The sequence below is a fragment of the Dermochelys coriacea genome, chromosome 7 (genome assembly GCF_009764565.3).
Source record: "Dermochelys coriacea isolate rDerCor1 chromosome 7, rDerCor1.pri.v4, whole genome shotgun sequence".
NCBI classification, from domain to species: domain Eukaryota; kingdom Metazoa; phylum Chordata; order Testudines; family Dermochelyidae; genus Dermochelys; species Dermochelys coriacea.
The window spans coordinates 105672736-105696272 of record NC_050074.1 but is presented as its reverse complement, the minus strand read 5'-3'; the positions used below and the strand labels follow the sequence as shown (position 1 = coordinate 105696272).

General features: G+C 41.4%; 1 protein-coding gene across 4 annotated transcripts in view; it reads right to left on the bottom strand.

Moving 5' to 3' along the window:
• The window catches only part of FAM53B (family with sequence similarity 53 member B), a 141587-nt gene that overhangs the window by 11037 nt on the left and 107013 nt on the right, over window positions 1–23537 (bottom strand). For 3 of the 4 annotated variants that reach the window (XM_038410781.2, XM_043519589.1, XM_043519587.1), the window contains exon 5: window positions 166–3450. In XM_038410781.2, coding sequence (XP_038266709.1) covers window positions 3088–3450 — 363 coding nt within the window. In that variant the 3' untranslated portion in view covers window positions 166–3087. The remainder of the gene's footprint in view (window positions 1–165; window positions 3451–23537) is intronic. The other variant, XM_043519588.1, reaches the window with a different exon arrangement.

The window sequence follows — 23537 nt, the reverse complement described above, 5'->3', positions numbered from 1 at the left end:
ACTAACAAATTTATTTGAGCATAAGCTTTCATGAGCTACAGCTCACTTCATCAGAGCTGTAGCTCACGAAAGCTTATGCTCAAATAAATTTGTTAGTCTCTAAGGTGCCACAAGTACTCCTTTTCTTTTTGCGAATACAGACTAACACGGCTGCTACTCTGAAACCTGATATTTTGTCAGTGTGTCTTTTAAAAAGTGTGCACACAAAAGTGCATGTGTCCCAGGTAGTGTGGTACATGTGTCACAGGGTGCACTTCTGAATGCAAGGTTCAATGTGTGCATGAGCACCCACAACTTGAACATACAAACTTCTGAATGCACACTTTCAAAATGATGTGCCTAAAGGATTTAGACAAGGTGTGTTTTCTTGATTAATTCATTGAACAAAATATTGTTTTCACAGAGCTGTGTTAATTCCTGAACAATAAAAATAAAAGCATCCCCATCCCCCCAAAATTATGACTTGTTTGGCTTCCACTGTGTGCCAGCACCTTATCTAGAGAGAGAGCTGAAATTAACATTGTCACAAACAAAACATCTATGCAATTTGACTGGACACTTTATAAAGCCACATAACTAGATGGATTCCACTGTGATACTAGATGCTACACACATCTTGAACCACTGCAGAAAAAAAGTGCAGTAACATAAGAAAATGTGGTTAAAATTCCATATCTAGGATATTGTTCTCCTATAAGTAAAAAAGAAAAGAAAAGATTGTTTCCTCATAGACCTGTTAGCAAGTGAACAGCTTATTTTACCAAGGTAAAAGGTATAATTAATTGTATAAATTTAATGTTCACCACTTTATCATTGCTAAAAATGGGGACAGGGAAAGGGGAAGCTTTCAGTGCTGCTACCTGGCTTTTCAACATCTTGAGAGCTTACTTTGTCAAAAAATCATACTGCATTTTATATCAAACCATTTCACAGTAAAACACGCCGAACGAAAGCACGGAAAATCTGTATTTGTTAGCGGGACAGGGTTTAAACCCTCTCTGAATGTATGTGTTTTATTTCTGTGATTTGGTAAATCACAGGATAAAACCAATCCTAAGTGACCAGAAAGCAATTTCTCATCACACCTATTGCATCCACCCTAACAACATGGATGACCATTGGCAACAAGCCCTGTACAGCATTGGCGCTGTGGAAATCCTCAAGCTCGGTAAGATCAAGCTGTCCAGCTATTTAGACAGAGCGAATGCTGCACCAGATGCTTTGTACCAGCAGTGTTCTGTAGGTCAGCTCACAGTCATTATGAGTTCCGTGCCCAATTTAAAACAAACTTGTGTTGTTTTTTTAATGAACCCTTAAAAGAAAGAAAAAAAAATCACATCCCTGAAGTAAGAAGAACTGGAGAAAATGCTGGCAAGATGTAAGTAGAAGCAGAGGAGTGATCCAAAAGGTTCTGGTGTATGAAACCTTGGACAGGCTTTCATAAGAGTTCTTCAAAAAGAGGAGGATGACTCACTTGGACTCTCCTACAGCGATGAAGTACCTTCTGTCTTCAGCAAAAGTAAATGTGAAATTCTGTCCTGCCCCCCACCCCCATGAAAGTCAATGAGAGTTTTGCCTCTGGGTCAGAATTTCTGTGTTACCTGTGTTACCTGCCAGACGTGCCCGACAAGCACAAAGGCTTTAATCAATGTACTCTTATCACACCAGACAAGGGCATCTAAGAAAATTGAGCCTGTTGGGATGTTTGTTTTGTTTTATTGTTAAGTCTCCAATTCTGATCTCACTTATACCAGTTTTCTACTGGCTTCGCTCCACTGACTACACTGGATGTACTCAGATTGACACTGGTGTGAGAGCGAGATCAGAACAGTCACCATTAGAACTCATGTTACCCGCCCAACACTGAGTTGCCTCTTCTAAAAGCCTTGCTTTCACAAGCCCAATAGAAAGCTGGACTATTTTTCCACTGGGTCTAAAAGAGAGGCTTGAAAGGAAGAACACTAAAGCAGCTGCGTCTAATAGCAATTTCTTTTGGAAACAGCAGCATTTGCTTTTACGCTAATGCCCGGCACAGCTCTAACACGGATCTGAAGTTCCCAAACACTGAGACATGGGCCAGATCCTCAGCTGGTGTAAACAGGCAAAACTCCATTGACATCAAAGGTAACTTACGTCAGCTGATGATCTGGCCCCAGGGGGGTTTGTTTTTATTGTGCATTCCCTAGCCTCTGCTTTAGTTGAATTAAGGAAATTGAAAATATAAATCCTTTGCTGTGATCATGATCAAATGTCAAGCACTATGCTTGTGATTTCCCTCTGATGGCTCTGTTGATGGCTGCAGGACTAAAAAGGCTTTATGACAAGGCAATATGGGATGGTTCTGTGGCTATGACTTTAGGAGTGTTGCCTAAGTAAGGACTGCAAGGTTTCGTTATAAGATCCCTAACTCAAACTTGAGCTGAATAATGATCTCCAGGATGAAATGTTAAACTAAGGATTCATCACCCCCCTGCAACCTCTCCTCTCCTAGTGTATAAGGTGCAGTATGGAATCAGAAGAGGGGATATGAAACAGTTAAAATGAAACATTCCTTATATCTTGCTGCCCAGAAAGTCCAGGCTGATGAGGGTCCCAGTGAGGCATAACATAGCCCCTCTCAGTCTGGCTCTCTGTACTAGACAGTATCTAGTTTGTGAATCAAAACCAGTACTTTATTTTCCAGTCCTTAAAAAAAAAATCTAAACACAAATATTCACTAAGAAATTGCAGTTACTCCAACAGCTGCAATTTCAAGTTTACTAAAAGCTGTTGACTTGATGGAGGGGGGGAAATGCAGTTTGGAGATCTCTAGAATGCTTCTTTCCAAAGCCTCATGGGCTCTTTTAACCAAACTAGCTGATATCTGGCTACAGTAGTTATGTAGAATTTCAAGATTTAAAAAAAAAATTTCTCAGGATACCTGATGAAATTTTGGCAAGGCTGCTTTTGTCTCCTATTGCTGATAGGATGAGAACATTGATTTGCTTTTATGCCTAAATACAGTATAACCCGAGGATTAAACCTAGGAGATTCTACTACTCCCTGTTCTTAATTCACATCCCCAAACCCTAATGCAAACAACATCCTTTAATTGTTTTCTATTTGCTCAATGTCTAATTCACCATCTAGCGGAAAGACATTCCGCCCCCCTGTCCCACTACTCTTCCATGAAGCTCTTTCATCTTCTTTTCTACTGCTCTCGTCTTCCGTGGCACAATAATCTGACTCTTCCCAAGAGGAGTCGTCTTTGCTAATTCTACATTCTTCTGCATTTGAGTGCGGCTCTGGCACGGGGGTGCAGGCTGGTGTCCTGCCTGGCATGACATCAGAGGAGGAAGGAGACGCTGTCCATGACTTGGGGCTGTTGACACCAGGGCAGAACTGATTCTGCAGAGCACAGTCATCTACTGTGGTGCTAAGGCAGCTAAGGCTGTTAAAGGTTTGACGATTCTGCAAAGGGAACATAAAACAGGCAGATGAAACAATGGCATTTAGTTTGCACAAACAAGGTCATAGAATCATCTGAATCTTTAGAGAGAGGGGAAAACGTACTGCTTCCCTTAGGACATCTCCCTGCCAGAGCAAAAATGGTCCTTATTGTACACTTACCATTGTTCCCCCTCACCCCACCATGGAAGTTTCATAACACAGACATTTTTTAAGGAATATCCCAGGGAGAAAATACCCCAGGTACTAAAGGGCTCTTTAATCTAGCAGAGAAAGGCATAACAAGAACCAACGGCTGTAAGATAAAGCCAGTCAAATTTATAATAAAAAGAAGGCCCAATTTTTTAACAGAGAGAAATTAATATTGGACTAAGCCACGACAGGATGTGGTGGATGCTCCATCTCTTTTTGTCTTCAAATCGAAACAGGATGCCTTGCTGGATGATATGCTTTAGGCAAACTTATTGGGCTACATACAGGAGTAAGCGGATGGAATTCTAAGGCTTGTGTTATCCAGGAAGTCAGACTGGATGATCTAAAATTCCCTTCTGGCCTCAGAGATCTATAAATGAACTCCAACAGCACTCAAAATGATTAATTGAAATGTTCCTCTTAGAGTCTTCATGAGCCACTGCAGAGAATGCTGTTCAAGTCTCTCAAAAGATAATAATTACACTTAATAAACCCTTTGTGAAAAAGAAAAATCCCATCAGCAAACCCATCTAGCAGACAATCTGCCTCTCTCAAGCCCTCAAAGACTTAATATGTTACTTTCCCAAAATCTGCCAGTAAGAATTAGGTATTCTTAGCAGCAGCAATTTACATGCTGGAAATCCAGGCCTACTGTTAGTTCCCTTTGTAGTAGTTCTTGCATTTCTTCCACCTTCTGTAATGTCTGCTGGATGCAAATGTAGTCACTTAGTTTTAGATACATTACACATTACCACAACCTGGCTGCTTTAGGACCTTGAGATCTGAGAACTCAATCAGCACAGATCCATTCAGTTGTAACTAAATGAATTTATTTTTTAAAAAGCCATTTACTGCCATTTGATGGGACATTTTGGACAAGCTGATATTACTGAAATATCATGCATAAATGGGTCACGGCTACTGAGCAAGGAGACTTCTCCCTTTCATAGGAGTGCTTGCAGTATTGCTCCTAAATACGTGCTTCTCGTTACAAATTGTTTAAATCTATGGCCAGATTCAGGAAAACCTTTAATCTTGTAGTCTCTGCAGGCTGTACCTCTGTAGCAGGGAATGGAGAACTGGCTCCATTTTATATGGATTAGGACCCTAATTTTAAGCATGTGCTTAAGACCCATTGATGTCTATAGGACTTATGCATGTGCTTAAGTGCTTTTCTGAACTGGGACCTTTGTGGTTATGCCACAGTGATAAGCAGTGCATCTCAGTACCATGTCCATTTATTAAGGGGAACACAAGATGATCTCTGTATCGCTCATCTCTGTATGAAACAGGCTTTGTGGTTGGTTGTAGTTTCTTGAAACTCTTTATTTAGCTCACATACTGTCAGATCAAAATGGTTTCAAAACACTGACAATGATGAGATCGTTGCTGGCATCTAGAATTGCTCATGTTAAGCTATGGTATGTATGACATGACAGTTCTCGTCCCTGGAGATACTGCTGACTGCACATGCATACATATTTGTAGTGACACTTTTTACAAGAAACAAACAAAATTCTAATCACTTATCTTTATTAAAATAAATTGCTACTCTCCTGATGTTCACTATGTAAGCAAAGCACGTACTGCAACAAGGAATATCCATGGACCAGTGCAATTTGCAGTAGAACAGGAAATCCCTGATCTGAATTTTCCAGTGGTTTGTGAAAAGAGGCAAAAAGAACTGAAGAGGGAGAGACCAGAAAGACAAATGGACAGAGGCAATGCAAAGTTGCAAAACCTAGGGAAAGGGATAGAAGTCTCACAAAAACAAAGACCTGTGGAAATCTAACATCAGCTGATAAGAAATGAAAGCATATCCCTTTTGAGTTAAACAAAGACTTTAAGAAAGCACAAAGATAACTTTAAGAAGTCAAGTGATCACTGAAAATATTACAGGAAAGAATGTTGTCCCCTCAAACTGACAAAATGTCCCTGCACCTACTAACACTGAAAGGTAGCCTACTATTAATCATTAGTTTCTAGTAATCCCATCTGTGCCCCATGAATCTAAAAATCCTTGGCATCTACAGTGCCAGTTAAAGCAATGCATGGATATCCAGCGGTTTGTGTACACTTCTCCCAAAACGAACGCCAACCATGTGATGCTATCATGTAAGCATTAACTCATTTCACAGAAATCTGGTCTGCCCATATCCTGTCTAAGCTCTCCATCCACATATTGCTATACACCCAGCACTTTAATATCTGAGTGCTGTATCAGAGCTATAGTCAGATAAGGGTGGTTAACATGTTTAGTTCATGTTGCTGTATCCTCTTGTAGAACAGGATTGTTTTAATTCAAGGCTAGGATTATAATTAGCTTTCAGATCAGACCAATGTTATACTGCAAGTGGGTGCTGCTAATCTGCTCAGTGTATTTTGGAATGCTGGTGTGAAAAATCCCCATTATATTAGGATTATGACACAAACCACACTGCTGGTCAGATGATAATACTCAGCATGAACTTGAGACAAGAATATCCAATCACATTTCTGAGTCACCTCCAGATGTACAGTTTGGGTTCACTGGTAGTGATGGTGCACCATTGTGGACTGCAAAACCTATATGGTGTTTCAAAAGAGCACAGTTCATAGCTAATCTTGTCTGTTTTCAGTTACACTTTCTGAGTTTGATTTAGAAAGTGGGAAGGGCTACCCATGGACAAATGGATCAATTGCCCTGGGAAATGCACTGATTCAGCACATCTCACAGGCAGGCTTTGATAGCAGGGTGGATGATCAAGGTACTAAAGGAGCACTCAAGTATATAGGTACTGGAACTGGGGGGTACAGCAGTGGTTTCTGTCATATACAGGGTTTACAATTTGGTTTAATGGCTCTCAGCACCCCCACTCTACAAATTGTTCAGGCACCCCTGCTCAAGGAAGACAAGACCATTGCAGAGAAGCTAAATGAATTTTTTGTGTCAGTCTTCACTGCAGAGGATGTGAGGAAGACTCCCACACCTGAGCCAATCTTTTTAGGTGACAAATCTGAGGAATTTTCCCAGATTGAGGTATTAGTAGAGGAGGTTTTGGAACAAATTAATAAATTAAACAGTAATAAATTTCCAGGACATAAGAACATAAGAATGGCCATATTGGGTCAGACCAAAGGTCCATCTAGCCCAGTATCCTGTCTTCCGACAGTAGCCAATGCCAGGTGCCCCAGAGGGGATAAACAGAACAGATAATCATCAAGCGATCCATCCCATCACCCATTCCCAGCTACTGGCAAACAGGGACACCAGAGATACCATCCCTGCCCATTCTGGCTAATAGCCATTGATGAACCTATTCCAAGAATAAACTTAGAGACTAACAAATTTATTTGAGCATAAGCTTTCAGAAGTGAGCTGTAGCTCACGAAAGCTTATGCTCAAATAAATTCGTTAGTCTCTAAGGTGCCACAAGTACTCCTTTTCTTTTTGCGAATACAGATTAACACAGCTGCTACTCTGAAACCTATCCCATGAATGAATCTAGTTCTTTTTTGGACCCTGTTATAGTCTTGGCCCACAGGGTATTCACCCAACAGGTATGAAGGAACTCAAATTCGAAATTGCAGAACTACTAACTGTGGTATGTAACCTATCACTTAAATCAGCCTCAGTACCAAATGACTGGAGGATAGCTAATGTAACTCTGATATTTAAAAGAGGATCCAGAGGTGATCCTGGCACTTATAGGCCAGTAAGCCTAATTTCAGTACCAGGCAAACTGGTTGAAACTATAGTAAAAGAATAGAATTATCAAACACACAGCTGAACACAGTATGTTGAGGAAGAGTCAACATGGTTTTTTTAAAGGGAAATCATGTCTCACCAATATTTAATATTCTTTGAGGGGTTAACAAGCATGTGGACAAGGGTGAGCCAGTCAATATAGTAAACTTGGACTTTCAGAAACCCTTTGAAAAGGTCCTCACCAAAGGCTCTTAAGCAAATAAGAAGCCATGGGATAAGAGGTAAGATCCTCTGATGGATCAGTAATTAGTTACAAGATGGGAAACAAAGAGTAAGAAAAATTGGTCAGTTTTCACAATGGAAAGTAGTAAATAGCACGGTCCCCCAAGGATCTGTACTGGGACCAGTGCTGTTCAACATATTTGTAAATGATCTGGGAAAACAGGAGGATAAATAGTGAGGTGGCAAAGTTTGCAGATTATACAAAATTATTCAATGTAGTTAAATCCAAAGCTCACTGCAAAGAGTTACAAAAGGATCTCAATTAACTTGGAGGACCTGGCAACAAACTGACAGCTGACATTCAAGGTTAATAAGTGCAAAGTAATGCATCTTGGAAAACATAATCCCAACTGTACATACAAAATGATGGGGTATAAATTAGCTGTTACCACTCAAGAAAGAGATCTTGCAATCATTGCAAATAGTTCTCTGAAAACAGCTTCTCAATGTACAGTGGCAATCAAAAAAGCTAACAGAATGTTAGGAACCATTAAGAAAGAGATAGATAATATGAAAATATCATAATGCCATTATATAAGTCCATAGTATACCCACATCTTGAATAGTGCATGCAGGTCTGATCACCCCCATCTCAAAAATAGATATATTAGAATTGGAAAAAGCATAGAGTGGCAACAAAAAAAGATTAAAGGTATAGAACAGCTTTCATATGAAGATAGATTAAAAAGGCTGGGGACTGTCCATATTAGAAATGAGACGACTAAGGGGGGATATGATAGAGGTCTACAAAATCATGAATGGCATGGAGAAAGTGAATAGGGAAGTATTATTTACCCCTTCACATAACACAAGAACCAGTAGTCACCCAGTTAAATTAATAGGCAGTAAGTTTAAAACTAACACAAGGAAGTGATTCTTCATCCAATGCACACTCAACCAGTGGAACTCGTTGCCAAGGGATGTTGTGAAGGCCGAAACTATAATTGGGTTCAAAAAAGAATTAGATAAAATCATGGAGGATTAGCCAATGTGGTCAGGGATGCAACTCCATGATCTGGTGTCCCTAAACCTCTGACTGCCTGAAGCTAGGACTTGACAACAGGGAATGGATCACTCCACAATTGCCCTGTTCTGCTCATTCCCTCTGAAGCACCTGGCATTGGCCACTGTCAGAAGACAGAATACTGGGCTACGTGGACCGTTGGTCTAATTCACTATGGCCATTTTTATGTTCTTATGGTCTAAGCCAGTGGTGGGCAAACTGTGACACATGAGCCCATCAGGGTAATCCGCTGGCGGGCCGCCAGACCATTTGTTTACATTTGCACAGCCGCCCGCAACTCCGATTGGCCGCAGTTTGCCATTCCCGGTCAATGGGAGCTGCGGGAAGCGGCAGCCAGGCCTGCGCTGCTTCCTGCAGCTCCCATTGGCCGGGAACGGTGAACCGCAGCCACTGGGATCTGCAGGCGGATGTAAACAAACAATATGGCAGCCCGCCAGCAGATTACCCTGACAGGCCATGTGCGGCCTGCAGGCCGCAGGTTGCCCACCACTGGTCTAAGCAGTACTAATTGGCTTAGATGACCCCCTTGCATACATGTGTGAATGTAATAGATGGGCTGTTTCCTGTGCAATACATGGTGTAATAAACTCATTGCACGCATAGAGAGGAATCAAGACTTATGTTAACCATGCCATAAACAAACTTTCCAAAAGAGGACACTAAAGACCACACAGCCATTTTACATTGCCACATCTAGTTTTTTTAATGACACATTCTGGCAATGTGGTGTGCACACACTATCTGAGTAGTACTAGATGCAGTGATTTAAAAGAGTGAGTGGAAGTGATATGACTGTCCCTGCAGGAGACCATGAGACCATACTGCTATACTCCCCTGCCAGAATTACTGATATCCATGATTCATAAAAATAATGCTGAGAAATATCTTTCCCCTTTTATTGCTTTAGAATGCACCAGGTTGTACCAGCTGCTATGTTTATGGGGGAGGGAGTGGGGAAACTACCTTCAATTCGCTACTGAGGCCCTATTCCCCCTGTATCCAGCAAAACATGAAGTACTCTGGCTAGAAACACCATTTAGCTCAGACTTGATTTTAAGCAAATGTTGCTCTCAGACCAAAACAGCAGGAGCTCATTAAATTTCGGCAGCACAGTCATGTGACACCCCACCCCCCACCCCAGGAGCCATATGCAACACATCCAACCTGTCTCATTGTCTTCAAAGAACTGACTCTCACTCCACAAGCTTCCTGTCTCAGCATGCACTGGATCTTCATGTAATACCTGGGACAGCCTTTTGAGGAACTGTCACTACTTCAGTGTTTCCTAATCCTAGTCTGGACCATGAGGGAAAAAAAAACTTCCCTAGATGTTATGATGAGTATTGAGAGCTAATAAATGTGCCCTACTGTACATCCATGTAAGGAAATGGGTAACAAATCTACGTTTTTATAGGGATCTACAATACGACTTAATGCAGCAATAGAAGTGTATGCTAGAAGCTACAGCTACTTCATCTACTCTGATGCAACAGTTTATTGCTACTTACCTCAGTTACTCTATAACCAAAGGGCTACCACAGCCAATACAAATGTTTTAGCATCCCGTTTTGAGTGAAAGTTATATAAAACCACAGGGCAAAGGCTACACATGCTCTCTCTCTGTGTAAATTATTATCTCCTGTGACTTATTCTCTTTCCTTTCCATATGCCTATCTCTTGCTTTTGCATCACAGAAACACGATTCCCAAAGGAGGAAGGCTCTGATGTAAACCAGCTGTGTAGTCCTTTTCAGCAAAAACATGTGGGGGGTTTTTATGGGCTAAGTAGCCTGCTATGTAGCCACCAATGTTCAGGTTTAGCTGTTTACAATATGAATCTAATTAATGTGCCCACAGAAGAAAGTATCTGTTCTGGATGAAGATGATCAACTGACACTCACTTCTGAAAGAACTAGAAGGTGAAGCAGATAAATACATTAGAAATAAACAACCGATTAGATTCAAACGCTCTCATCCCCACAAACTCTCATTTCTCTACATGGGAATTGCATGTGGCATAAACCTGTAGCATATTTGGAATGCAATGGGGTGGCAGTCATGAGATCCCTGAGTTTAAATGATGAAGTAGCTTGGTTTTTCATACTGGCCATTACTAGATTTGTATGTATATATTAGCCAGTGATAGCAGAGATAAAAAGGAGAAAATAGTGCTGTCTCCATACTGTGTTTATATGTGCATTTGTATTCTCTTAAAGACTATGGGCTAAATTCACCACTGGGGTAACACAGAATTACTTCACTGGAGCCTCACTTGCTTATACAAACAAAGAATTCTGTGGCTTTTTATTAGAAATTTTCATTTAAAAAACCCCCAACTTCTCAAGTAAAGCTGATGGCTGGCATTCTCCAGTACTCTATACAGATTTGTCAGGATTTGTCTCTGGTGCGCCTCTCACATCAGGAGTAACGCAATTGAAGTAATTTACACCAGTGTAAGCCTCATCTCAATGAGAGTAGAGTCAGACCCCAAATATCTATTGAGTAATCTGGTGTCAGTGTCTCAGCTACTTTACGCTTCAATTATCTTTTTAAAACACAGAAACCCAAGGCACGGCACTAAATTTATACAAATTGATCATCTCCTGAAATGCTTTAATCTACATCCTGGAGCATTATGTTAAATGAAGCATCATAAGAAAATAAGTCATTACAAGCAAATGCACAGTTGTATATAATAAATTGTTGTGATTCAGTCTTCCACTAGGAGTCCCTGCAACTCCAACTCAAGGGACATAGAGCCAGAGTCTGATCTCATTTACAGTGCTATAAAGCCAGAGTAGCTCCAGTAAGTTAAATGGAATTGCACCTTGGAGCAGGTTTCACTTGGGGGCCAGCATGCCTAGTGGCCAGGCCATGGCTTGACAGTCCTTCAACCCCATAGCAGGTTTCGCTCTGGGGCCAGCAGGCAGGCCGTAGCCAATCAATTCCCCAGTACTCCAGAGCTCTCTTGGACAGATTGAGAAAGACAGAGAGACCCAGGCCTTCTCTCTGCACTGGGTCCTGGCCTAGGACCCAATGGGAAGAGGGGTGGAATGTCTTGTCAGCTCTTCCTGGTGCACCTGACCAGCCTCTCCTGGGCTGCTTCCTACCTCCACGCATTCTCTTCTCTTTGACGTGTGGTCACAGCCTACTTTCCTGCCCAGTTGGAGTACCCAATCAGTCCCAGAAGCTCAGTTATTCCAGCTCTCTTCCTAGTCTCCAATTATGCTCCATCAGCAGTGTGTGTAGGAGGGAAAAGGGGCAGGCCCCTACGCTCCCAGTTGGGCCTTACCAGATCCTCTCTTGTGGATTGCTTTGTCCTCAGAAGCTGCAAACTAGCTTCCTCCCTTCAAACTGTCTCTCCTTCATTCTCCCTCCCTGCTTGACTGTCAGAGTCTTTTTCTGAGCAGATCCTCCACTTGGAGCATGCCCCACGGTATTGTGCCTTCACTCCCTTAGGTTCGGTAACCCCTCTCACCACCAGCTTACATCAGGTCTGAACTTGCCTGGAGGCAAGTGTCAACTAGGCAAATGAAATAAGAAATGTTGTGTTTTTGTTTTGTTTTGTCTTTTTTTGGGGCGGAGGGGAGGGCACAGACATTCAGCCAGGAACAGTCTTTTCTTAGAGGGGGGCAGAAAACAATGAACTGATCTGACAGCATCTTTATCACTCCTGGTGCTTGGTTACTGCAGCGTATTGAGCTATATGAGTGAATTTCTTTGGAAGCCTGTTTGTGAAAAATAACAGCTAGTGCATGAGTTCAGCGGCTGCATTTCAAATGGAAATAGCTCTTTTCTTTAAAATAAAACCCTCAAAGAATCAAAAGGCACTAGTTCATATAAAAGACTAGGTATTAGTCCATATAAAGGCCTTTGTGTTGCACAAGGCACACAGCAAAGAATCGCTGCCCCAAGGACTATCCTATATAAAGTGGTAGATGGCACATGTGAAAGGCCTGGCATTCTAACTGGTTTGTGATGTGTGTTCTCCTGTCTGAAAATGCAGACTTTTCTGTTCATCCCTAGGAAGCTGCAGGAGAGCTGAAGTATACTAGCATGCTGAGCATGGTGCTTTTGCAATGAGTTATTCATATCCTATTTCCCTTGCAACGGCTTTCATATATCATTTGTTGACAGGAATATTCTCATCCTGGGTCTATGTAAAACACATATGAGATTCCGAGTGCCAAAGAGGTCGTTTAAATATTCTGATGTAGCATGATTCCAGTAAGAGGTTCTCAAAATGTGGTGCGTGACCACTGGTGGAGCTCTTGCTTGTGGTCTGGTGGCAGGCCCCTGATAGTGGACGCCAGCTCTGTGACAAGATAGTACACTACATCACTGCTCCTGACCAACAGCTGGAGAGCTCAAGGCCTGTGGCCTCACAGTAGCCATGCCCCTAACCCCTGATTGGCTGGAGAGACAGCATTCTCATTGGATACCTGGCCTCTATAAAGACCCCAACAAGAAGAAGAAGCTGGCCTGAGCAACAGGCCATTGCCTATTGGTTGCTACCTCAACTGCATTGCCTCGCTACCTTGTGTAACATTACCTTGCCATCCTCCTGTCTCACCTGATCCTGCCCTGCTGTGTAACCTGATCTTGCCTTACTGCCTTACCTAACCCACTGACCTGGCCCCTTGGATTGGAGCTCCACTGGTCAGCCACAGAGAGTATAAATTTCTAAGCATCTAAGTGACTTCACAGTCTAAGTCCTATTTTTTAAAAGTGACTTAGGTACTTAGAAGCCTCAGTTTCCTTGAAAGCCAATAAGACTTGGCATTTAGGAGTCTAAGGACTTTTTTAAAAATTGACTTAGCCTAAGTGGATTTTTCAATCCATTAGCAATTTTAAAAAAATTGGGGAAAAATTTAGTTTCGGGTTGAACCGAAAACAATTTTTAAAAACTTTATAGTGAATTGAAAAGTTGGGAAAAAATTGTTTTGGGGGTTTGAGCATTTAACATCTTAAAGTTGTTTTCAATAAATGTGAAGGAAATTCTGAAACAAAGCCATTGTGCGCTGAAAAACTGGAATGTTTCATTTCCAAAATGGTAAAACAAACATTCTGGCTTTTTCAACATTTAATTTTTACAACACATAATTGATATGAATTTGCAAAACAGTGTGATGATGTTGAATCTGCATTATTTACCCCTCCCCCAATCAAAAAAAAGTTTCAGACAAAAAAATTTCATTCAGCTCTACTCTTAAGTCACTTAAACACTTCTGAAAATGTTGCCCATGGTGCTAATTCTCCTGCACCTGTCAACTCGTATTAAAAGACCTGCTAAAATAAATCTAATAGGTTTCTGCTATTAATTTTCCATGTAAACAAATGCTGCAGTTGCTCCAGGGATGTTGTATTATCATGAATGGGAGAGAGGTGTCCACACAATCTTAAAGATGTGGAGAGGTGGTCCATGTAATGGTGAATGGAAGGGGAAGTATTGGGAATGGGATTTGGAAGTCCCCCTGAGACACCTCTTAATTTCAGTGGGAATTAGCGGCCTAAATACCTTTTCAGGATCTGGGGCCTGTATCTGTAGAGAGTCATTTTCTCATTGTCCTATATCATCCACAATTAGATTTGCATCTGCTGCAATTTGACCTCTGACATAAAGATTACTGAGACCATTAAATAGAAGGATCACGTGTAAGCTGATGAAAAGCTCATATGCTCTTGGGTTGCTGTATATTTTGTTGCCATGCCTAATGAAGGTAGAACATTGCTATTTCAGAGCTACATGCAGTTTTATAAATGAGACACTGTTTATAAAGTTGATTTGCCAGCACTCGATTCAGAAAGCAAGTTTTCCCAGGCACTGAGTTTCTGTGAAATCCTCTGTTTACTAATTTACTGTGTTACTAATCCTCACTGCACTGGTCTGAGGGTAAAGAGAGGAAAAGATGGCCCTATGACAATTCATTTGGCTGGCATTCTGAGATTGTTGCAGCTGTCTATTTTAACAGGAACAGAAGCCTTGCTAATCTTAATGTCATAAACTTTGGCGGGATCTGTGATACTCTAGTTACCCGGTAACAGATGAGGGGTATTAAGTTTGTGAACAGTGTTGCAAATGAAGTTCTTCGTGCCTGAAGGAGATGATCTCCTCCGCATTCTAGGATTAATGATGTATCCCACATTGTCTTCAAAGGACCTTTTCACTCTTGCACAATTTCAAAACAAACATTTTGTTTGTCTTGCCTACATTGTAGACGCAGTCAGAAACCTCCCTTTCTTGTCTTTTGGCATGAATAGAATTTTCCTTATAACAAAGAAAATGTAACCTCCGCAAGCACAACGTTCTTTCAAGTCACCTAGCTGCAGATATGCACTTGTACAGTTTTGTATACCTCGCACATGCAAAGCTGCCAGTGAAATGTGCTTGTGTAAGGACCAGAGATGGTTAAATGCGGGGAAACGCCCCCAAAAAACTGATTCATAAATATTTTCTCAGATAGAAGCCCTGAGTTGAATTAGCCATGATATGCAGGGTCATATTGGGCCACATCTTCAGTTACTGCCAAGGAATTTAAGGCCTGATCCAAAAGCCCATTGAAGTCTGTGGAAAGAATTCCACTGACTTTAATGGGCTTTGCATCAGGTTCACACAGTGCATATCAGGGAATAGCATCAAGCACAACATTGCACTCCACTGATTGAGGGGCTGCTAAGTGCAAGGCGATCTCTGGGCATAAGTTAGAGCAGCCCATGGGCTCTACTGTATTTAGTGCAGTTCTTGGATACTCCTACAGAAATGGGGGAAAACACCTTGAAAAACACCTCATTTGTTTTGAGAAGGCTATGACGTCTACTTCCAAATCTGATTAAAGGTACTTTCCTCAGACAGAGAACATCAAACTTTAAAGGAGGGGCATATGATTCAGAGTTGGACCTGTTTCAGAGTAGCAGCCGTGTTAGTCTGTATTCGCAAAAAGAAAAGGAGTACTTGTGGCACCTTAAAGACTAACAAATTTATTAGAGCATAAGCTTTCGTGAGCTACAGCTCACTTCATCGGATGGACCTGTGTGTGTACACAAGAACAGTGCAGTCAAACAAATACAACCTCTTCTACCATGATTTTAAACTCTCCAAACTCAGTTATATATCTTCAGCTATAGATTATGTAAAATATATACAACAAAAGCTTCACTCACTCATTCTCATGTGTTGCTTTAGAAGAAAAGTGCTTTTTCATACACATTTTGGGTCTGTAATGGAATAACTGTACTTTGATAGGAACCTTTAACACACTAGTGAGGTTATTGTATATGGTAGTATGGAAAAAGCTTTTTGAGCAAGGATCTGCAATATTTTTGTGATGATGAAGCCCACATTTTTACCTGTTGGATGTCTCAGCTGCCTGGTGAGCAGATGTGAATGAGATGCTATATTCACTGCACCATCTGTTCTACATTCATCTGGATTTTTTTTTTGTTCATTTATTGGGTGAATTTAGTGCTTGTGAAAAGTGCTGGACTGGCAATTCTGGAGAGTAAAGTCCTTATTTATATCTGCCAGACAGAAACAGCATCGACAGAAGCAGTACAAGCTTCCCCACAATATCTCACCAGTAGTAGTTCATTCTCCACATCCACTCAGCCCTTAGCTTCTTCTGTGACTGTTAACAAAGTTGCCATATAGCACCTAGTGTGCTGACGGATTTTGTAATGCAGAAACTCATCCACTTTGAACAAGACTGAGTTCATCACTGCACATCCAGTCTGCAACTGGGTGCTTCAGTAAGATAATTACTAGTGGGTAATTTGTACCATTGTTTTCACTAAATTGGGTTCATATTCCCCACTGGACTGCCATCAGGCAGTAATAACTTTCATTCACTGATAAGTAAGCTGAATCTGAACCAGTGAATGGCTCTATAGTCCATTTCTAATCTCGTGAGCCATTCAGTTTATCCTGTTATCCCTTCCAAAAATATGAAATCTTAGGTGCCCAAAGAGAGAGTGCTAATAAATCTACATATATTGGAGGGAAGTAAGAAGTTGCTAAAGAAACAACATTGCCATAAAAATTAAATATATGTAAGAAAAGCCTAAAAAAGCAAAACTTCTACATCTCTCGTCCTCCTCTTCTTCTTCTTCTAGCATCTTTAGAGCTAAGGAGCTGCTGACATCTCCAAAAGTCAAATTGCAGGGGAACAGCCATAAAAACGCAAAGCTGTAAGACCAACCTGAGGGAGCTACAGGCTAGCAACCTCAGTTCTTGCAAACCAGACTACCCTCAGGGCAGGTCCTTTAGCATTGTTCAAGACCTCTTGTATGACCGCTGTAAATGCTAAATAAAGCACACGCACTCTTGTTTGACAGGTTTCAGAGTAGCAGCTGTGTTAGTCTGTATTCGCAAAAAGAAAAGGAGTACTTGTGGCACCTTAGAGACTAACAAATTTATTTGAGCATAAGCTTTCGTGAGCTACAGCTCACTTCTTGTTTGACTTGCACTTTACTCTGTGCCGGTCCAGTCTTGTGAAACTAGGCACAGTGCAGCGACCAATGAGTCCAATATATTCTAAAGGGAAATGATACTTTATTTGGTTTCAAGGCCTATTCTGATCTTGTCAACTTGTCTGTGAGTATCTATGCCCTACACAGGGATTGCTCAGGTCCATGGGTGCCTATTTGCTCTCTATTCTGCCTTTTGCTGTATACTCTTGTGCCCCCCATCCAGGGGCCTTCTTTGTGGGAAGCCTGAAGCACAGAACAATTCAAGCAAGAGAGATGATCTCAGACGCACTCTCAGCAAAATGTCTAAAAAACTCCAAATACACAGCAATACGATCCACATATCTGAGGAGGAATAACAACGTGCAATGTTTATCTGAGCATCACAGGGCACACTTAATTATCTAGCTGGCCTAACTGTTTGTATATGCACTGGCAGTTTTCATCTAGGTTTTAATTAATCTAAGTTTTATGGATCAGGATTCCATGGAGCTGTTTGCACTTCAGGGCATTCCTTATATTCCCTAACCTCCATCCCTCCATCTTTAATCCAACCTTTGGTTAATCAGTATTACACAGCTCGGAGAACATTGCTTGTTTAGAGTGCACACATGTTCTGCATTACCCAAACAGGCCTAGACATGCCAGGGCAAGTTGTGCTGGCCTTATCTTTGCCCTTTTCTGATTCAGTCTGTTTAAACAAGGCTGGGAATGTTCTTCTAACATAATGTTTTCTATTTAAAGTACAGTAGGTCTATTATAGAATCTACTTTTTCCTCCAGCCAGTTGATCCACTTTGTTAACTTACAGAGCTATTCCTTTTGTGTGAATTATTAAATGGTTTTCCCACAGTCAAATTCTGGTGTCATTTTCAAGGATAAGTCTATATTGACTTCAGTGGGAGCTGACCCTATGTAACTGACAATAGAAATTAGCTCTTGGTGTTAGTTTTCACTTGGTTTGAGATAGGAGTGATACCACCTGTATGCATGATTGTAAAATGCTTAAAACAGATGAACAAGGCATTTGGGATCAGGGGTTAATAAAGGAGAAAAATGTATAATTGTTTGTATTTTTGCTTCTTTAGCATGTATTACCTCTTCCTGACCTCCCAGGGAACCAACAGATATACCCTTAAACAAGGAATCAGGACTTCTTATGCTTCTTAACACATGTGGCATGACACATTGATTCTGCAAACACTAACTCACCCAAAGCCTACTGACCTTGGTGGAAGACTTTCAATTGACTTCAACATGCTTTGTATCAGGCCTTTGAGTAGTACCACTGGTATCAATGGGACTACTCCATCTGTATAAAATTCCTCATGTACTATAGGGTTTGCAAGATTGGGCTCTTGTCTGCAGCTGGGTGCTTTAGCGGAGCAGTAATTATAGAGTAGCTGTGACCATTAAATTCAGTGGGAATTTTGGACATGCAAGGAATACACAACTGAGCCCTGTGGTCAAAATTATCAAATTTCAGGCAGTCAAATTTCAGGCACCCAAACTTAGCTGGAGGAACATATATAAAAGTGACCTGATTTTCAAAGGTGCTGAACATGTGCAGCTCTTATTGACTTAAGTGGTCACTGACTGACTTTTCTTGGTGCCTATGCATTAGGCACCCAAGTTGAATGTTTGGCCTGAATTCTTAGGAAAATAACTCTTTCATGACCACCTTGCATACACCATATAGCGGCTGGCTAGATTTTTTGGCTTCTATCTACATCTTCCTGATGCAGCTGTCAATACTTTAACTACATTTTAAATAGTTTCCAAGATGTGCAAATCAAGCACTCAATCCCAAGACAACTTTACAATTCAATGCCTCTTCTGTGACAAGTCAATAATTTAGGGTTGGATTCAAAACCGACTGGAGTCAATGGGAGTCTTTCCATTGAGTTAATGGGCTTTGGGCTAGGTACTTACAATTTCCTCCAGCCACTGTTTTTGTATCTAACAGACAGAGTTATATTTTAAGAATAAACGTGGAACACAGGTAACCTAACCACTGCGAAAGCTAAAGAAATTCACCTTACATGTTTCTTCATAAAACTCTCTGCCGCCTCAATAAAAGGTAAAACTTAAACACTCTCCACCAATGAAATTCTAAGAATGTCTCCCTCAAATAAGAAATCCCCAAGTAAATATGCTAGAATAAATATTAACAGAACTATAGTCTCCAAGGTTAAACACTTGGAATGGGTTTTGCATAAACACTTTTTCCCCCAGTTAGGTAATTGCTGCAATTTTCTTGTTAAAGGTGTAATGCTACAAGCTGTCGACAATAACAACCCTACCTACTAAACTGTCAGCACCTCCTATTAGCACACCATGCTACTGTTTCTTCATAGGGCTGAAAATAACTATCTATGAGAAGGAAACTGAGAACTGACCTATGGGTGGAAAGTATTCCGCCTTCTCATGCTGCAGAGAAATCTTGCTGTGATGGAACAACTCCAACAGCCTTTTCCTTAACACAGCAGCTGCTACTCAAGTATTTGCAATAAAGGGAAAGAGGCGCAGGCAAAAAAAGAAAAGGAGTACTTGTGGCACCTTAGAGACTAACAAATTTATTTGAGCATAAGCTTTCGTGAGCTACAGCTCACTTCATCGGATGCATTCGGTGGAAAATACAGTGGGGAGATTTATATACACACACAGAGAACATGAAACAATGGATTTTATCATACACACTATAAGGAGAGTGATCACTTAAGATGAGCTATTAGCAGCAGGAAGGAGGGGGGGAAGGAGGAAAACCTTTTGTGGTGATAATCAAGGTGGGCCATTTCCAGCAGTTAACAAGAACGTCTGAGGAACAGTGGGGGGTGGGGTGGGGGGGAGAAATGACATGGGGAAATAGTTTTACTTTATGTAATGACTCATCCACTCCCAGTCTCTGTTCAAGCCTAAGTTAATTGTATCCAGTTTGCAAATTCATTCCAATTCAGCAGTCTCTCATCGGAGTCTGTTCCTGAAGTTTTTTTGTTGAAGGATAGCCACTCTCAGGTCTGTAATCGTGTGACCGGAGAGATTGAAGTGTTCTCCGACTGGTTTTTGAATGTTATAATTCTTGACGTCTGATTTGTGTCCATTTATTCTTTTACGTAGAGACTGTCCAGTTTGACCAATGTACATGGCAGAGGGGCCTTGCTGGCAAATGATGGCATATATTATATTGGTAGATGCACAGGTGAACGAGCCTCTGATAGTGTGGCTGATGTGATTAGGTCCTATGACGGTGTCCCCTGAAGAGATATGTCGACAGAGTTGGCAACGGGCTTTGTCGCAAGGATAGGTTCCTGGGTTAGTGGTTCTGTTGTGTGGTCTGTGGTTGCTGGTGAATATTTGCTTCAGGTTGGGGGGCTGTCTGTAAGCAAGGACTGGCCTGTCTCCCAAGATCTGTGAGAGTGATGGTTCGTCCTTCAGGATAGGTTGTAGATCCTTGATGATGTGTTGGAGAGGTTTTAGTTGGGGGCTGAAGGTGATGGCTAGTGGCGTTCTGTTATTTTCTTTGTTGGGCCTGTCCTGTAGTAGGTGACTTCTGGGTACTCTTCTGGCTCTGTCAATCTGTTTCTTCACTTCAGCAGATGGGTATTGTAGTTGTAAGAATGCATGATAGAGATCTTGTAGGTGTTTGTCTCTGTCTGAGGGGTTGAAGCAAATGCGGTTATATCGTAGAGCTTGGCTGCAGACAATGGATCGCGTGGTGTGATCTGGATGAAAGCTAGAGGCATGTAGGTAGGAATAGCGGTCAGTAGCTTTCCGATATAGGGTGGTGTTTATGTGACCATTGTTTATTAGCACCGTAGTGTCCAGGAAGTGGATCTCTTGTGTGGATTGATCCAGGCTAAGGTTGATGGTGGGATGGAAATTGTTGAAATCATTGTGGAATTCCTCAAGGGCTTCTTTTCCATGGGTCCAGATGATGCAGATGTCATCAATGTAGCGCAAGCAGACATGGGGCATTAGGAGACGAGAGCTGAGGAAGCGTTGTTCTAAGTCAGCCATAAAAATGTTGGCATACTGTGGGGCCATGCGGGTATCCATCGCAGTGCTGCTGATTTGAAGGTATACATTGTCCCCAAATGTGAAATAGTTATGGGTAAGGACAAAGTCACAAAGTTCAGCCACCAGGTTAGCCGTGACATTATCGGGGATACTGTTCCTGATGGCTTGTAGTCCATCTTTGTGTGGAATGTTGGTGTAGAGGGCTTCTACATCCATAGTGGCTAGGATAGTGTTTTTAGGAAGATCACAAATGGATTGTAGTTTCCTCAGGAAGTCAGTGGTGTCTCGAAGATAGCTGGGAGTGCTGGTAGCGTAGGGCCTGAGGAGGGAGTCTACATAGCCAGACAATCCTGCTGTCAGGGTGCCAATGCCTGAGATGATGGGGCGTGCAGGATTTCCAGGTTTATGGATCTTGGGTAGCAGATAGAATATCCCAGGTTGGGGCTCCAGGGGTGTGTCTGTGCGGATTTGTTCTTGTGCTTTTTGAGGGAGTTTCTTGAGCAAATGCTGTAGTTTCTTTTGGTAACCCTCAGTGGGATCAGAGGGTAATGGCTTGTAGAAAGTGGTGTTGGAAAGCTGCCTAGTAGCCTCTTGTTCATATTCCGACCTATTCATGATGCCGGCAGGTGGTTCAGACCAAATTAGATTTAGGGGGTTTTTAAACTTAATTATAGCAGGATCAGCACCAACTGGTAATATTTAAGTTCCGTAAATTTCCAGTCGAACCCCCTTTTCAGTCAAACCATAATTTTCTCAAACTTTCATTCTAGGCCACTGTATTTGAGACTTGGTCATAGCCTGTAGGTAATTTGTGTGTGTGCACATCTGAAAGTTTGAGCCAAAATGTTTCAGCAATGTTTTAGTATAAAGAGAATGATAAAAACCAACTCTGTTTGAACAGACCTCCATCGGAAACGACTGGGAGAAGAAAGCTGAAATTTGGCATGGAAATAGCTCTCACTGAGGAGAAATACATTTGGAGAATTTGGGTGATATTTTTTATTGATTTCACTGAGTTATGGCTCTTTGAAAACTCCTTGTAGAGATACACTGTGCATTTGCACAGAGGTTTTTTTTACTACTGTAGGCTGTGTTGCATAGTTTAGCTGCGTAATGAAGAGTATGCTGATGGTTTAGTCTGTGCAGGCCTTAAAAGGTGAAGGAGTTTAGAAATGCCTGGTTTGTTAAATATGTGTAAGCAGAGATTTCACTCATTTAATAAAATCATCAGAAACAGCATGTCATGGATAGTGTAAAGCTGCTCCCTCTGCAATATGGCAGCTAGCTGCTAAACAGAGTCTGATGATTATATGACTGTATAAACCAACACTCACTGTTGTAATGATTATTGTTTTGCCCCTGATAGTTACATGGCAAGTATTTGTAAACCAGTTAAAACTTCCTAAATAAATAAATAGTTATTTTTTGAAAGAAGAAGGGCTGCAGTGCACCAGGCAGGGCTAATGCCAAGTCCCAGAGAGGACAGAACATCGATTGAGATTGCTTTCTTTTACAAAACGCGGGAAATGGCTTACAAAAACTAAGTTAAGTTTTATGTTAAGGTTTTATTATTAAGCAGTCTGTTATCTCTGCCTGCCCCATTGTACTTAACACAATAGTCTTCAACTATAACTACAGTTTAACAAAAAGAAAAGGAGTACTTGTGGCACCTTAGAGACTAACAAATTTATTAGAGCATAAGCTTTCGTGAGCTACAGCTCACTTCATCGGATGCATTTGGTGGAAAAAACAGAGGAGAGATTTATATACACACACACAGAGAACATGAAACAATGGGTTTATCATACACACTGTAAGGAGAGTGATCACTTAAGATAAGCCATCACCAACAGCAGGGGGGGGAAGGAGGAAAACCTTTCATGGTGACAAGCAGGTAGGCTAATTCCAGCAGTTAACAAGAATATCAGAGGAACAGTGGGGGGTGGGGGGGGAGGGAGAAATACCATGGGGAAATAGTTTTACTTTGTGTAATGACTCATCCATTCCCAGTCTCTATTCAAGCCTAAGTTAATTGTATCCAGTTTGCAAATTAATTCCAATTCAGCAGTCTCTCGTTGGAGTCTGTTTTTGAAGCTTTTTTGTTGAAGTATAGCCACTCTTAGGTCTGTGATCGAGTGACCAGAGAGATTGAAGTGTTCTCCAACTGGTTTTTGAATGTTATAATTCTTGACGTCTGATTTGTGTCCATTCATTCTTTTACGTAGAGACTGTCCAGTTTGGCCAATGTACATGGCAGAGGGGCATTGCTGGCACATGATGGCATATATCACATTGGTAGATGCGCAGGTGAACGAGCCTCTGATAGTGTGGCTGATGTGATTAGGCCCTATGATGGTATCCCCTGAATAGATATGTGGACAGAGTTGGCAACGGGCTTTGTTGCAAGGATAGGTTCCTGGGTTAGT